This window comes from Schistocerca gregaria, chromosome 2 (assembly GCF_023897955.1).
Source record: "Schistocerca gregaria isolate iqSchGreg1 chromosome 2, iqSchGreg1.2, whole genome shotgun sequence".
Lineage (NCBI taxonomy): Eukaryota > Metazoa > Arthropoda > Insecta > Orthoptera > Acrididae > Schistocerca > Schistocerca gregaria.
The window spans coordinates 489034812-489053261 of record NC_064921.1 but is presented as its reverse complement, the minus strand read 5'-3'; the positions used below and the strand labels follow the sequence as shown (position 1 = coordinate 489053261).

The following is an 18450-nucleotide window of genomic DNA, read 5'->3' as shown; positions in this document are numbered from 1 at the left end:
ATGCCACAGATATGGACAAGGTAATTTACTTTAAAGTGTGAGATAATTACTTGCAGCACTTCAACACTATATAATCACCAATATTTTCCCACAGTTTTCTGAAGTATACTCTTGAGATTTCACAATAAGTAACCCATGTCATCACTAAATAACAGATTCACATGTGGCTCTTTTTCCTAATGTTTATTTTATCTGAGAGTAAAATTATAATTATAGATAGAGATAGGTATATATAGAAATGGCATCTCTTTCCAACCTGTACTTCTCTCTGCCTAGCAGTCTGTGTCATAACATCTTTAAGCTGCAACAATGTTTCACTTAAAAATTGCTTTTCTGACACTGATATTTATTATTTACTCTACAGTGAAGCATGTTCAGGTAAGAAATCATTTGTTATAATCTTCTAATGACTAATTCTCACTTATGTGAAAAACAATAATTTGAAAAATTTCATTATTTGAATCTCAGTTTCAATTATTTTATACTGTAGTGTAACATATAAAAAAAGTCTTTTCTTAATTTTGTTAATACCTACCAAGCATTTGTTTCTACCTGTAGTTCCTATCAGATCTAGTCTTCCTTTCACTAATTTACAGTTTACTTTATTTTGACTGCATTCTCAGGGTGCAGAAAGAATATTCAAAACAGTTAATACACCTCTGGGTCGTATTAGAGGACGATTATTTAACACTACATCAGGTAATCCAGTTTATATCTTCAGAGGAATCCCATATGCTGAACCACCAGTAGGACAACTGCGTTTTAAGGTAAGAAAAAATAAAATAGTTTTTAAAAATTATTTTATGTTTTTCTTGTAACTGTACTGTTAAAAACCCATCTGCTATGGATAAAGGCAACTATTGGACTGACAGTGTATTGTTGAAATTACAATTTTAACAAATTTGCAATTACAAAAGTTAATTTCAGGTTCATTATATCTCACAGTGAAGCTTCATCTTCAAGCTTGCTCTTGGCATTCCTTTTAGCACTACTTGTTTCTTTGGTAGTGTGAAGCATGAGTCTTTCAGCTTCATGCACCCATTGTATGTCCATGCAAGCAATTGATATTCCACATTAGAGCCAAATTTTATACTTAAATTTCTCAGGACTTCCAACCTTCTGATCACTCCATCATTGAAACATATCACAGTATCTAGTACACCAACTTTTAATGTATTTAGTCCTGCAAAAAAAATTATTGGGTAATCTTTCCCAAATGCAATTGTTGAAACTTTCATTTGTATTCTGAGTGCCCCCATGAAGACATTTACTAAACAAAACAGGATAGCTCAGGTCTCTAAAAATTGGTTTTATTTCATTCATAACAGGATCAGGTTGAGAATACTTATGATGGTATATTTGACCACTTTTTTTTTTGCTTTTTGGTAGCCACACCAGGAATCTGAACCTTTAGGGCTAAGTCTGTGAACAGGATGGTCATCTGTGCACAACATATGGAAGTAGGTGGCCCATACAGCTTTTCTCATTGCGTAACATTATACAGAGGTGCAGTTCATCTAATGGCCGGTCCATAATAACTCTGAAGAAGTTCTGTTTAAGTTTCTGTTGATTTTCCTTAGCCAAACAGAGATATTCTATCAGATAGCAACTTTCCTTTCATTTCTCTTCATAGCTTCCTCAATCTAGCACCCATCCTCTCTAGCACATGTCTACAACACACCAGTTTTGTTGTCAAGGTATCACCATAAATACTACTTCTTCTACTGCACATTTCATAAATGCTTTAGACACAACTGTCAAGGCACCTAAAAGTATTTTTATGTACTTGCTGAACCTACTGGGAGGAGAAGGTAGGTCAATCAAACCACGAAACGTTTGAGCAGCCTTTTTTCCTTTTCCTATTGCACGCATTGCTACACTAACTTCAAATTCACTTCATATGAATTATGCACAATGTTTGAAGACATTTTTGAGGTAGAGATATTGCAGGATATGCACAGAACAACTAATTTTGTAGCTAAACCCTTCCTGTTAGTCTGTTGTTCAGTTATTTGTTATTTCCATACAGCCTACACCATCACATTATTTTCATTTTGCTACTTTATCAAAGAAGATAAGATGCTCACATCAACAACAAAACCACTACAAATGGTGTCATTGTCAACACAAAAATTTTAATCACCAGGAGGTGTGCCATATGGGAGTTTCTCCCCTGAAGAACTGATACATTGGTTACTTTCAACAGTGTGGCTTGCTTTTTTTGTGTCCTGGTTACCACAGAATTTCCTTTCATTGAATTTCATTATTAATGGCATGGTTCATATTTATTTCACACTAAAGGATATGTACTTCCTCAAATATATGTAGCACTAGGGCAACAAACATTCAGGAACACATGAACAAAATGCTTCAGTGAAACAAAAGTAAATACTGGCAAAGATAATCATTTACAGACACTAGAAACCTGCACTGTTACCAACATATACAATGCATTAACCTATTTGGTATGGGTCCCACACACGTGAGCAATATTCTGGAATGGGTACATGAGTCATTTGTAAGCAATCTCTTTTATAAGCTGACTTCATTTCTCTTGTGTTCCACCAATAAATTGAAATCTACCAACTGCTTAACCCATGATGGGGCCTATGTGATCATTCCATTTCATATCCCTACAAACTGTTATATCAAGGTATTTGTATGAGTTGGTCAATTCCAACGGTGATTCTGAGTTATTTTAGTCATAGGATACGGAGGTTTTTTTTTTTTTTTTTTTTGTACGCATTATTACATTTCTGAATATTTAAAGCAAATTGCCAATTTTGCCCCATTTTGAAATCATACCAGGATCTGAGAGAAAATTTATACAGCTTCTCTGTGACAATATTTCATTGCTGGTAACTGTATCTTCTGCAAAGAGGCTAAGGTTGCTATATGTGTTGCCTGAAAGCTCATTAACACACAAAATGAACAGCAAGGGTCCTAGCACACTTTCCTGAAGGTTCAAAGTTACTTCTGCACAAGATGATGACTCTCCATCCAAGAAAATTTGATGCATCCTCACTATCAAAAAATCTGCATTCCAGTTATAAATTTCACTTGCTACTCCATACAGTCATATTTTTTATAAGACACATAGATGTGGTATTGAGTTAAATGGTTTTCAAAAATCAAGAAATGTTGCATCTCCCTGACTGCCTTGATACAACATTTCAGTATGCCATATGAGAAAAGTGTTAATTGGGTTTTGTATGGTCAACTTTTAAAAATTCCTTGCTTATTGGCATTGAGGAACTAACTGTGTTCAGAATATCTCTTTATGTTTGAGCTTAGGAAATGTTATAAGATCCTGTAACAAATCAGAGTCAAGAATATTGGATGATAGTTTTGTGGGTCACCTATTCTTGTAAATAGGTGTGACCTGTGCTTTGTTCCAACTGCTGGGCATAGTCGTTTGTTTGAGAGATGTACTATAGGTTAATTTTAAAAGAGTGGCTAACTCAGCTGCAGATTCAGTTTAGAATCTGAGGGGAATTCCTCTGGACACTGGAATTTTGCACAGTTTTAACAGTTCCTGCTGTTTCTCCATGCAACTGACTTTAACACTTAATTAACTCATTTTTTCATTGGTACAAACCTTAAACTGGGGCAGTTACATTGGGTTTTACTTTTTAAAGGAATATTTGAAAATGGAGTTAAGAATTTCAGCTTTTCCTTTGCTACTGTCAGTTTCATGTTCTCTCTCATCTGTGAGAGATTGGACACTAACTATAATACAAATAATGGTCTTTACATAAGACAAGAAATTCTTTGGGTTTTGTGAAAGATCATTTGACAGTATTCTGCTAGGTAGTCACTAAAGGCTTCACACATTGCTCTCTTGACATCCAAATGTGTTTTACTCATCATCTCTCTATTTATAAATCCACGTTTTGTTTTACACCTATTATGCAGCATTCTTTGTTTCTTTAGAAGTTTCCTTACAGTGACTTTATACCATGGTGGTTCCCTCCCATTATGAACTGTTCTACTGGGGGCATGGTCAGCTATTGTTCAAAATTCCAGCCATAGTTCCTCTACATGTTACTGTCCAGTGCAAAAGTCTCAAGTTACCCATTGAGATATCATTCTATGTTGTTTTATCTAGTATATTGAAAATATATACCTTGCTACTTGTCTTAGTTGTCCTTTGTAGTTTAGTCACCATTGTTGCCACAACTGCCTCATCATCACTGATGTTGGTTTTGACATGAACATCCTCAGAGAGGCCAGGTCTATTTGCTGCCTTTAGATATAATATATTTCCATCATGAGTGGGGTTTTGAACTGTTCTATGTAGAATTCAGAGAAGGCATTTAGTAATGTTTCACAGGATGTCTTGTCATAACCAGCACTAACAAAACTTTAATTTTCCCAATTGATTGTTGGATGATGAAAGTCTCCACCAGTGATTACAGTAAGACTAAGAAAATTATGTACAAACAAACTTCAAGTTTTTCTGTGGAGTCTTTGGTTAAATCAGGAGTTAAGTCTGGTGGTCAACAGTAACAGTTACTACTATGATTTTAATGCTCTTGCCTGGGGGTGTGGGTGGGTGGTGGGGGGGGGGGGGGGGGGAGGGGGGGGGAGGGCATTCTTCGGAATCTTAAACTTATACTTCTGCGTCTCCTACAGCTGATGTTACCTGGACTGTATGGAGAGTCACATAATATAAAACACCCTTGTGTGCACACCACACACAGTCAGCTACCTGGGTAGCATTCTCTAACATGTCGTGCACACCTGACCCATTTATGGGATCTTACAGTTCTTAACCCCATGACACAAGTCCAGGAAGTCACAGCTTAAATTGTCACAGAACCTTCAAAGTCTTTGGTTCAGTTCTCACACTCAACTTAGAACTAGGGGGGCAACAATCATTTCTAAGGACAATGATGCAAATTGCAAGCTTTATTGAAATCCTGTGCACAAGGCTTATCTTCTCAGTCTTCTCTGCCAATCACTGGAATGATCCATGTGTGATCTCAGATCCCAGACGACAAGCATAGTCTGTTACAACATGTGCCACTATCTGCAGTTGTCTGCACTCTGGTCCCTCAAAGGCTCTTGGTGCAGACTCTTCAACATGTTGAATGAAACCCCAGACATACACCCCGAGTGCATCTTATGTTCTTTCCTGCCCTTTTCTGCCATTTCCCTAAAGAGTACCCTTATTCACCATATGTGTGAACTGTTGAAAATGAATAAACACATACCCTTTTGCATTTGCCAACTCTTAACACAGGACAAGGCAGGTTTCCCAAAAACTGAAGTTAATTCCACTGACTCTGTCTCAGTTTTAATGGAAGACAGCACCTCAAAACTTGCTGGTCTCTCTCTACCCTGCGCAGCACATCTAGATGTACCACTGACATGCCACTTATGGTTGAGGGGATGAGTGGTGACACATCTTGCAGAGGAGACAAGATTGATAGGAGAGGGTAAGTGCTGAAGCACCTTTGGTACCTCAGGTGCCAGTGCATGACTCTTGGAAGTTTCCCAACATTCTGATTCACAGCAGCTACCAATCCTTTGACAGTAATCAGGGTGATTTCAAGCTGCTTACAAACATCAACTAACTCATCCTGTCTTCAAGAATAGCATTCACAGTGGGGCTGCATTGTTGTTGGTGTAATGTTTTACAGGACAGTGAATAAATAAGACTGATGAACATCTTTCAATCAGTTAAGTTAAAAAATTATTAATTCTCTATAAGAACTGAAGCAACTACACAAAACAATATTTCTATTAAGGCAACAGACAACGGTTTTGCTTTCCTAAAACTTTTTGAGGTTAATCACTTACAAATTCGAATATAAAGTTAATTTATGAGGAATGTAGATAATACTTCTCTTGAAAGCAGAAACTACATTTAACATAATACATTAGTTACAATACACTGATCACATCAGTTGGAACTCACCACTGTGTTCCTTGAACCACTCCATTGAACTCCATTCTGTGTGATGTGGCACATTATCTTATTTAAAAATTCTACTGCCATCAGGAATCATGATGGTCATGATGGGGTGTACATGGTCTGCAACCAGTGAACAATACTCCTTGTGTTGGCCATCATGAACTCCACTGGACCCATTGATGGCCACGTGAATGTTTCTCTGAGTATAATGGAGCCATTGCCAGCTTGTCTCCATCCCACTGTACAGGTGTTAAGAAGTTGTTCCCCAGAAGATGACAGATTTGCACTCAGCCATCAGCATGATGAAGAAGGTACTGGAAATCAGCAGTTTGTGCAATGCTCTGCCACTGCATCAACATCAAGTTCCAACGGTCATGTGATCATTTAAGTCATTGTTGCCAGTGTCATTATGTTAACATTGATAAATGCATAGGTCACCATGTGCGGATGCCCATCTTTAGGAGTGTTTGGTGCACTGTGCATTCAGACACATTTGTACTCTCTCCACCATTAGAGTCTGATGTTAGACCCACCACAGTTCACCATCTGCCCTTTTTTATCAGTCTACCCAGACAATAATGTCTGATATCTGTAATGAGGGGTGGCCGCCCAATCCCATGATATCTGGATGTAGTTTCATTTTGCTTTTGCCACATGTTGAAGACATGCAACACAGCACTCCTTAAACATGTGACAAGTTGTGCAGTTTCTGAAATGCTCATGCCAAGCCTCTGGGTCATCACAATCTGCCCTTGGTCAAACTCAGATAGATTACACACCTTCCCCATTCTACACGTGGTCAGCATGCTCACTGATACTATGTGCACCATGGGGGTGCCTGACTAGCAATCATTCCCCACCACATGATGCTGCTATCAGCTGGATGGGTTTATATCAAGGGTACTTCAGTGGTTATAATGTTCTGGCTGGTCAGTGTTTCTGCTACAGTAACTAAATCATAAATGTCAAATTACCTTGAATTGCACAGGAAAATGGTAACTTATGAAACTTCTCAGATATGTACTTGTTTATTTGTGCTGGTATGGAATGAAATTTGGGATGATGTGTCCGTTGACACTAACTGTCAATCACAAATACTGATTTGTTACCAAATAAGGTATCCAAAACAGTAATAACTTACAAAATATATTACAAAAGTAGTTTTTTGAAGGTCCAAAAATTCTCAAAAATAACACATTTTGCATGTAGTGTTGTGAATGACAGGCCTATTGTTCTCAACAATTTTATGAGAGCACAAATAAATTTAAGCCTACAGTATGAGTTTACCACTGCACTTGCAAATGTTCAAAATTTCAAAATATATATCAATACAAATGTGTATTGATACAAACAAAGAAACATTATGCAGAAGCAACATGAGTAATGAAATCTTATTCTCCCACACTTCACCATCTTCATAGCTTTGAGAGTCATAAGATATACAACACAAAAACTTCTTACTTATCTTCATTATCTCATTGTATTTGGATCTAAATCTTGTGTGGGGTACATTCTTGAGGCTATAATTTTTAAAACACTGCGGGTTTTTGTTGAACTGAATAACTGATGGAGATTCACCTGTTCCTATGAATAGCTTTTTATTTTATCTCTTTTTTTTTTAATTTCACATTGACTTTACAATTCCACTTCAGAACATGAAATCAAATTGTTGTTGACATGATTAGAAATTTGTCTACTTCCATCAGAGACATAACGGTCTGCAGTATTCACAATATTCCATAGAGTTTACAAAGCAAAAGAGTTTATGAACTTTCTCGACAGAGGAAGAATCATTACCAAATTATATCATTATTTTATAAATGAGTACAGAAATAAATTTAATAATTATTGTTAGATTGTGCAGTTAATAACAGGAATATTAAGTGTACCAGATTTCAAGTAATTTCAAAATATTTTTAAATGAAGAGTAATTTTAACTGTATGTACAGAGTGCTAACAAATTAATTTCCTTTTACTAAAGAATACATGTTAATTTAATAAATTTAAGTGTAAAATGTGAAGAAATGGTGAGTGATACAGTTTTTTAAGTATGATATGTGGATTTTCCATCCTAAAAAAAAAGAACAAGGTATTTTCAGCAAAAAAGTTTTTCATCATTGGTCTGTGTTATCAGTTTAATAGAGAATACTAAGAGCAGATGGAAGGCGTCACAATGGGCAGCCCATTTTCATCTTCTTGTTTCCAACCTACACATGCAGCACTTTGAGGAAGAAGCACTGAAGTGATCCAAATGGAAATCTAATGCTTCTTCTGCTATTGGATGACACTTTGTAAATGAACTAACCTGATTTTCCATTGTCTTTTTCTCTCTGCCTCCTCAGCAGCACATCAGTTTGTTGTCATCAAACTGAAAATTTTAGTGAGTGCTGGATGGTATTTGCCCAAAAGTTTACACAACACGTTTATTTTCATTTCACTTTTCCACAAATTTATTATCCTCTGTGTCCTATGGTTGAGACAATAACCAGTTTTTGAACTTTATAAGGTTAATAGCACTCCAACCAGGTTGGCTCTCACAAAGAATGAACAGTCCTGTGGCAGAATTCAATGTACAAATTACAGTGTCATTGATGCACAGTGTTTTAGTAGCTCTAACAAGTCACGAAACTGAAAGATTAATTTTGGCACAGAACACGGTTCATATTTATATTTTATTCACAGTACACATACTGTTCTGCAGGAATTTGTCAGAGAAAAGTTCACTGCAATATTTCACTTAGTCCCATCCTTAACAAAAATTAAAACTCAGCAATCAGTCATTCCAACAACAACAATGGTCTGGCCCCCCTACCAAACTCAAGACAGTTTAGCCAAACTAAAAAAAAACTTGAATTAAAGAAATTCCTTGTAAGTTCTTATGCACTGACATTACGAAGTATTTGTGGCTGCTGATACATGTATTTTCATGGACAGATTGAACATAGCTGTTACACGAGCGATTACCATGGACAAATTCAACATAGATGTTGTTTGCTTATTCACTCAACCAGAACTGGCTATTCTGGGTGATGCCTGACTATTTTAAGAATGGCGTATGAACAAACTGCTATTTTGGAAACTACACAGCCATTTGCAATCCTGCTAGGTTATATTTTATTGCTCATTATGGACTACAAATATTCACCATAAATTTGTTTATAACATATGTTGTGGTCTAGAAATTTAGAAAATTTTATAAAACTATTTTATGCATCCACTTTGAGAATACCATATTTAGAAGGACAAGCAATTATGCAGAAACCCTAATTAATGATTTAATCAACTGATGAAGTATGCCACCTTCTGCATAAAAATTATATCAACGAAAGTAGATTGATATCTAACAAGCACAGAGGCAAAAATCTGCATACACAACTGAAAATGTAACTGCTTCTGAACATTGCTGTTAACTATCTGGTAAGTTAATTGGTTTCACAGAATTTCAACTATGTTACTGAAAAGCCAGAAATCCAATTTTTATAATGAGTGGTCCCCTTAAGCCCATAAAGATAAGATTTTGTAATACACTCCTGGAAATTGAAATAAGAACACCGTGAATTCATTGTCGCAGGAAGGGGAAACTTTATTGACACATTCCTGGGGTCAGATACATCACATGATCACACTGACAGAACCACAGGCACATAGACACAGGCAACAGAGCATGCACAATGTCGGCACTAGTACAGTGTATATCCACCTTTCGCAGGAATCTGGCGCCTCAGTTGGACCAGCTTTCGTGCTGGACGTGCAGACCGCGTGAGACGACGCTTCATCCAGTCCCAAACATGCTCAATGGGGGACAGATCCGGAGATCTTGCTGGCCAGAGTAGTTGACTTACACCTTCTAGAACACGTTAGGTGGCACGGGATACAAGCGGATGTGCATTGTCCTGTTGGAACAGCAAGTTCCCTTGCCGGTCTAGGAATGGTAGAACGGTGGGTTCGATGATGGTTTGGATGTACCGTGCACTATTCAGTGTCCCCTCGACGATCACCAGAGGTGTACGGCCAGAGTAGGAGATGGCTCCCCACACCACGATGCCAGGTGTTGGCCCTGTGTGCCTCGGTCGTATGCAGTCCTGATTGTGGCGCTCACCTGCACGGCGCCAAACACGCATACGACCATCATTGGCACCAAGCCAGAAGCGACTCTCATCGTTGAAGACGACACGTCTCCATTCGTCCCTCCATTCACACCTGTCACGACACCACTGGAGGCGGGCTGCACGATGTTGGGGCGTGAGCGGAAGACGGCCTAACGGTGTGCGGGACCGTAGCCCAGCTTCATGGAGACAGTTGCGAATGGTCCTCGCCGATACCCCAGGAGCAACAGTGTCCCTAATTTGCTGGGAAGTGGCGGTGCGGTCCCCTACGGCACTGTGTAGGATCCTACGGTCTTGGCGTGCATCCGTGCATCGCTGCGGTCCGATCCCAGGTCGACGGGCCCGTGCACCTTCCGCCAACCACTGGCGACAACATCGATGTACTGTGGGGACCTCACGCCCCACGTGTTGAGCAATTTGGCGGTATGTCCACCCGGCCTCCCGCATGCGCACTATACGCCCTCGCTCAAAGTCCGTCAACTGCACATACGGTTCACATCCACGCTGTCGCGGCATGCTACCAGTGTTAAAGACTGCGATGGAGCTCCGTATGCCATGGCAAACTGACTGACACTGACGGCAGCGGTGCACAAATGCTGCGCAGCTAGCGCCATTCGACGACCAACACCGCGGTTCCTGGTGTGTCCGCTATGCCGTGCGTGTGATCATTGCTTGTACAGCCCTCTCGCAGTGTCCGGAGCAAGTATGGTGGGTCTGACACACCGGTGTCAATGTGTTCTTTTTTCCAATTCCAGGAGTGTAATTATGCACATATCACATGTAAATTATGTAAATAACTATTTCCATATAGGAGAAAGATCAGAAAGAAGAGAAATCTGGTTATTATCAGGAGTTGAAGTCATAACAGATGGGATAATTCTAACTTGCTATGTCCCAAAATCCATCATTTGGTCCAATGGAAAAACAACTCCTTGACTTCCACACATACCAAAACTCCATACATCACAACTTCAAATCCACTGTGAAGACTGAGGCTGAGGGAAAACTATCGCTCCTGGATGTCTTGGTGAAGAGAAGAGCAGATGGCACTCAGGAAGAAAACACACACTGACCTGTATTTGTACCCAGACAGCTGTCACCATCCTATGCAGAGGACTGGGGTGCACGAAATACTGGTACTCAGGGTGTGCACTGTCTCATATGCAGAGTCTCCCATGAAAAATGAAATATCTCAGAACTATGTTCTAGAAAAATGGTGCCTCAGAATGGTGAATTAGGTGTGCTCTACACCCCACCACAACAGTACAATCTGTAGAGGTGGACTTGGTCATGGAGAAAGAGGCAGCTGCAGCCTTTATACCATACACCTACAGGCAGTCAGGAAAAATCAAGTACATACTGAAAAATCACCAGGTACAAACTGTCTTCCACCCATCCAACAAAGCATCATTTTTGGGGAGTTTCAGGGATGACCTCAGTTTACAGAAGTCCATGATATACCAAATTGCATGTCAGTGTGGCAAGGCATATATTGGACAAACAGCGAATACCATCAAAGATTGTCACTGAGAACACCAGGAACATACTTGACAAATGTATCCTAACAACTCAGAGAACACACAGCACTGTTTTTCTGAGACTCATGCGATGGAATGCAAATGGGCCCATATTTTAGCACAGAATGTTGAAAAACAGGGAGAGCATTGCTAGAGAAATGATTGAAATACATACCGGAGATAATGACTATGGTCTTGGAAAGGTTTGGTGAGCAGGTTGTGTGGAGTACTGCCTCAGCTAGGGCACTCTGCTGGGTGTCGCCAGCCACAAACCCCAATGCAGTCACCTCTTCACCCATTAGCATGTGTCCTCATGTACGAAATACATCTGGATCATCCTAGTGAGGATCCATAAATTAGTCAAACACTCCAGGAGATCAGTTCGTCAGAACACCTGATGAATGCTACACTTCTGGTCAGCACAGTATTGTGCCTGCTGAACACTATAAACTAGAAATAAACACCTATAAACTATCTGTTATCTAATATTCTGAGAGCAAGAGAAGAATCCTTTGCAGACAAAATGCATTTCCCTTGTATTCTACCAATGAACCAATGACTGCCACTTGCTTTATACATAACTAAGCCTTTTTAATCATTTCAATTCATATTCCTACCTATTGTTACACGTAAATATTTGTATGAGTTGACCAATTTCAGCTATGGCTCATTTATATTGTAGTTTTAGGATATTATCTTTTTTTATTTTTGTGAGGTGTACAATTTTACAATCTAAATATTTAAAACAAGCTGCTAATTTTCATATCATTTAGAAAACTTATCAAGAGCTGACTGACTATTTGTGCAGCTTTTCCAGACATTGTTTCATTACACGTTATTGCATCACCTGTAAAAAAAACACTGAATGTGAAAGTCACTAAAATAGTGTCAAATTGACAGACTTGCACCAAGTGACCAAAAAAACCCATATTTAGTCTCCCAGGTGATAATGTCATGTCAGTGTGAATCATCTGAGGTTACTATTAACATTTTCTGCATGGTCATTCATACACAGGGTGATTGTAATTAAACTTTCAAACCACTGTAGAGGTAACACCACGGGCCAGAGTGACATCAAATTGGTGGTGGTATTTCTACAGTGTTTTGAAAGTTTAACTTTGATTATAATCATCCCATATAACATGATGAGCAAGTGCCTAAGAGGTTTTCCTGGGGAACACCTGAAGTTACTTCTACATCTGTCAATGACTCTCTATACAAGATGAAATGCTGTGTCCCCCATATTGCAGAATATCAGAGAAGGGGGAAAATGCGGCACAAGAAAAATAAATAGTTACAAAATGTAGCAACAGATTGTGCTGTAAGCATCATAATTTAATAGTGGTTGGTTACAAATGAAAAATAAATTATACAACAATGCCTAAGGTGTGTATTTGATGTCAAATAAACTGTACTACTCAGTGTGTATGGGTTTACAGGTGTGACACTGTTAGTTATGTAAGCCCATCCGCCATGGCAATGTCAAATCACATTGGATAGGAAAAATAGGTTTCTAATTATCTTGAGGCCAAAAATCAATAAAAATCATCACTCACACTAGTTTTTAATTGTTGTGATGCCAAAAACTGCATAAAAATCATCAATCACATTGGGTTTTAATTGCCTGAGTCTAAAAGCTGCATAAAAAGCATCAATCAAAATCAAACTTGATTATTAATTTCCATGAGGCTGGTGCAAAACTTGTTCCACTGTTTTCTGCAACAAGTTGAAATTGAGAAGCAGCATGTTCTACAACAGATTAAAGTGTTTCCAGGGTCACATTCAGAATGTGTTGCACAATGCATGCATTCAATGCACACTGAACACAAAATATTTCAGATAGCCCCAGGGCCAGAAGTCACATGGATTAAGATCAGCTGATCAGGAAGCTCAGGCTGTATGGAATTGGCAGATGTTAATTCTAGCATTTCCGAAATGGCACTTCAGCAGCTGCTTAACTGGATTTGCAATCTGCAGAGGTGCACCATCTTGCATAAAAATGATCCTGTCCATGCTGTTGGACAGGTGGAATGATGTGGGTGTGCAAAAGACACTCATAGTGCTTACCAGTGATGGTACAGGTGACATGACTGAAAGCACCTGTCTCTTCGCAAAAATATGGCCCTATGATAAATGATGCTGTACACCTGCATCACACAGTGACCTTTTCAGAAAGAAGTGGCACTGGCTGATTTGTGTGTGGATTTTCCATTGTCCAATTAGACAATTCTGTGTATTGACATATCCTGTCAGGTGGAAGTTGGCTTCATCTGTCCACAAAATCTTCCACAGCCAATCATTGTCCACTTCCAAGTGATCAAGAAATTCTAAAGCAAAGGTCTCTCTTGCTGGCAGGTCAATGGGAAGCAACTTATGTACATCATTAGTTTTTAATGGATAGCAAAGACGGATGTTTCATAGGATTTTATGCACCATGCTCACATGTATGTCCAATGTTTGAGCAATTCTACATGCACTATATATTCTGTCCAATGGTGGTATTTCTACAGCATTTTGAAAGTTTAACTTAAATAATAATCATCCCATATAACATGATGAGCAAGGGTCCTAACATGATTTCCTGGGCACACATGAAGTTACTTCTCCATCTGTCAATGACTCTCTATACAAAATGAAAATCTGAGTCCTCCATATCAAAGAATTATGAATCCAGTCATAAACTGTCTTCCATAAATGTTTCTTGGCACCAATAGAATCATATTTTCTTTAACAGATATTGATATTGTACTGAATCAAATTCTTTTTGGAACAAGAATTACTGCAACTATGTGACTTCCTTGTGAGTATTTGAGGATAGTGTGATTGGCTGTCACATGATCAGTGAATCCATGTCGATTTTTATAAAGGAAAATCGTTGTGTACAAGACAACTCATTACATTTGAGCTAAGACTATGTCATAAGATTCTGCAAAAAATGGATTATAATGATACTGGGTGGTAGTTTTGTGGATAATCATACGCAAAAAGAAAAGAAAAAGGAAAATTAAGAGAGATAAAGGTAGATAGGCAGATCAGTGTGTTTGTTTGTATAATAGCAGCATAACTAGAAAATAGCAAAATTGTAAGTACTGTTTGATGGGAGAGGAATTCATTGTGAAGTCCCAAAGTTCAATAAAAAGTTTTCAGAAAGTGATATTTTCTAATTGGAATAATTAACAGACTAACAAGTTTTTAATGAAAGTATACATTAATGAAAACAGGAAAATAAAGACTACAAAACTATGATACTGAATTTGGGGACTAATCATATTTTAAGAGTTTAGCATTCTAGAACATGACAATTTTGTGTCTAAGTAACTTTTGAAACAATGAAGATTTGAGAAAAAGTAAAATATTTTTAAAAATACTAGCATGAGGGCTTTTAAATGATCAGCAACATTTTTGAAACAAATCAATTTTAGCAACCTTGAACACTTACATTCACACTGTTAACATGTGTATCTGTTGCATCCCTGTTAGTTGCTGACAGGAGTTGAGTAAGAATTCATGGTGTGCTGGCTCCTTTGTAACGTCATAGGAAGTGAAAAGGAAGAAATGCCTTCCTCAGTTACTTAGGGAAGCTGAAGAGTATGGAAGGGCTTTACCTCTGGGGTAAAGACATTTAGGTAAAGACAGATATATTTAAACAGTTACCTTTGAATCAAGATATTTGGCTTCTGGGAGGGATGTCTTATGTGTCTTTACCTTTATGGCTCATTTACCTAGCTCCCTCAGGAGAAATTTTGTCATAGCAAATTTTTCAAATTACTTTAACAACATTGGTTCCTAGCTAGCAGACACAAGTGCTTCCCATGACTCATTCTGCTTACCTATAAGGAATACATATACCTCACTCTGCTTGCTTAACTATTCAGCTTTGCCAGATATGTATAGTATTCCACGACTCATTTTAATTCTTTAAACAACTACTTGTATTAGATCACTAATAGAGACAAGTGCAGAATGCTCTTGATCTGCTTACTGTTATGTGACACACAGATGAAGACACCCACCCAGTGCATCTGGTAATCTTCTTCATAAGTCAGCTGCACACTGAAATGGGATGCAGATTTCTTTGTAGCATGCTTATTTCACTGTGACTCTCAGTTCTGGAGCATCAAGTCTTGTTCTTCAGGCATCTTGGTACACCACCCATCTCCAACTGTACTACAGTGGCTCCTCATGGTTAACTAACTTTCACAGCGACAGCTACATATTGTGAATTACTGCCACTTATTCTCTATGATACCTATTTATAGCCTGCCATTGACTACTAGTTTTGTGTCCAGATATCTTGTCACTTACTTGCTTCTTTGTCTGATTGGTTTTCCAAATTCTGGAAACCTTTCACAGTAGTTACAAAAGTGTCCAAACCCAAGTGGCTTACTACTATATTTTACAGACTATAAGACACTTTTTTCTGTGAAAAATTGCATCTAAAATTCAGGTGTGTCTTATACTCAAAATTAATATAAAAATGCCCTGTGTGTGATTTAATATTCCCACCAGTCTTAAAAATGGCCATGTATTTTATGCCACAGGAAATCTATTGCTTTCTGGCAACATTAAATTCAACTGGCAGCAGCAGTGCAACGATGCGATGAATATGAGTTGCAGGGATTCACTAGCACACTTGCACTGCCTCCATCCCTCCTCGCCATCATGAACCCAGAACACTGTCTAGCCTATGACGCAGTCTATGTTGACACTGAACTGGAATTGAAAGTGATTTGTGTTATCAGTAATAGTAGAATATTTTCGTTAATACTTAGTGTTATAATGGAAAAACAGAAAGGATGTGGGTTATGAATTGAAAGTAATAGGAAATGCAGAAGAACATGGAAACAGGGCAGGTTAGTGGCATTTCGGCCCTCCACCAACTGAAGAAACCATTCCCAACTGCCAGGCTAGTAAAGAAGAACGGAAAAAAATGAGAAAGACTAAGTGTGCAAATAGAGGACTGAATGCAAAATGGCCAAAACTAGAAGACAACATATTGAAGTGGATTCAAGAACACAGTCAAAATGGTACTGGAATCAATACAGAAGTGATTCCAATACATGCCCACAGGCTAGTCCTACAGTGGAACTTAACAGACTTTAACGATGGAGTTTGTTGATGGTGCAGGTTTATGAAGCATCATGGACTTTGAAGTGAACCAAAATCAAAATATCTCAGAAAATGTTTCAAGAGTACAAAGAGAAAATACTATCTTTCCATCACTTTATTGTTCAACACTGAAAGAAAACCAGTATGGAACTAAGGTAAATAATGCATACAGATGAAACTCCTCTGACATTTGATGTGCTAGGTAACTGAACTGTTGCCATGAAAGATGCTAAAACTATAACTAAGAAAACAAGTCGACAAGCAAAAATGCGCTTCACTGTTGTCCTTTCAGTTGTGCTGATGGTACTAAACTTAATCCAATGACCATTGCCAAGCACAAAATAATGCCAAAATATACTGAAAAAGCACTAGGTATTGTTATTCGCGTACATGACTATGGGGCAATGGGCAAGTCTGGTACGAAATTATGGATTAATAGAGTATGAGAGAGAAGGAGAGGTGCTTTACTGAAAAACAATTCTCTTCTTGTGTTAGATCAGTTTAGTAGTCATTTGGAAAATTATATGAAAGAGAAATTGAGACAAGGAAATACAGAACTTGCTGTTATTCTGGGAGGGCTTAGTTTGCATTTGCAACCTCTTGCTGTCCTGATAATTGAAAGTTTGTGGTAAGGTCTTTTGGGACCAAACTGCTGAGGTCATTGGTCCCACACCTTAATCTAACTTAAACAAACTTACGCTAAGGACAACACAAACACCCATGCCCAAGGGAGGACTTGAATGTCCGATGGGGACCATGACAAAATCCCTCAGACCACGTGGCTACCCCATGCTGCAATGTCTCTATAAATAAACCATTTAAAATGTATGTACGAGAAGACTGGAACAAATGAATGATGGATGAAACCCAACATGAATTCATGCCAAAGGGAGTTATAAAACGACCTACAATGAGACAAGTGTGTCAGTGGATAAAATAGTCATGGACTAGAGAGAGAGAAGTCATTATTTTTAAAACTTTCAAGAAGTGTGGCATAAGTAACACTGTCAATGGCAGTGAAGACCTTCTTATATATGAAGAGAACAATGATGATGACAAAGACTAAGAAGAAGAAACTTCATATGATGATTTTCAGTTATTTTAAATATCAATTCAGTTTTATAAACTAAGAATTTTTTTAGTCTGGTTTTGCAATGTAATAATAAAAATGGTAAAAACAATATATAAAAAATGCTTAAAATTGAGGTTCATCTTATAGCCTTTAGCATCTTATAGTCTGTAAAATATGGTACAACTTCTGAGATTTAGTGGCCAGATGTACAAGTGCGATGTATGTGTGGTTTCATTGCCAGAACCATACCCATAAGTGATGAATCACTTTCTCCTGGGTGTATTTTCTCTTCCAAGTCTGTTTCCATATTCTCTGGCTCTGCCCAGTCTCAAGTGTTCAATCACACCAATGAAACTAAATGGCCAAGACATTTAGCAAAGTTAAACATACTGGAAAGCCATGATACAGTAAATCATGAAAATTTCCTTAAAGAAAATACTTCTATGTCAACACATTATATTATTGTCTTAAACAGACTGAACATTATACAATGAATAATAAATTTTAATGCAGTCCTGTTTGTGTAAGAAACTGGTTATTCTGTGCAACTATTGTATATTTATTATAAACAAAAACAGATCAGAAAAGGATAAAATAATATTAGCATTAGGAGTGACCTAAAAACAAGTAGTATAGAGCCACATTGGTCTGTTACAAAGTGGCAGAAGTGTTTGCTGCTGTGCCAAATTAATTATTTATCTTTAAAAGCAATGAAAAATAAGTGTT

General features: G+C 38.0%; 1 protein-coding gene across 1 annotated transcript in view; it reads left to right on the top strand.

Moving 5' to 3' along the window:
* Positions 1-258: 258 nt before the first annotated feature.
* Positions 259-18450, top strand: part of LOC126336192 (esterase FE4-like) — a 62384-nt gene continuing 44192 nt past the window's right edge. Inside the window, exons 1-2 of the mRNA XM_049999699.1 lie at positions 259-378; positions 624-767. Coding sequence (XP_049855656.1) covers positions 310-378; positions 624-767 — 213 coding nt within the window. The 5' untranslated portion in view covers positions 259-309. The remainder of the gene's footprint in view (positions 379-623; positions 768-18450) is intronic.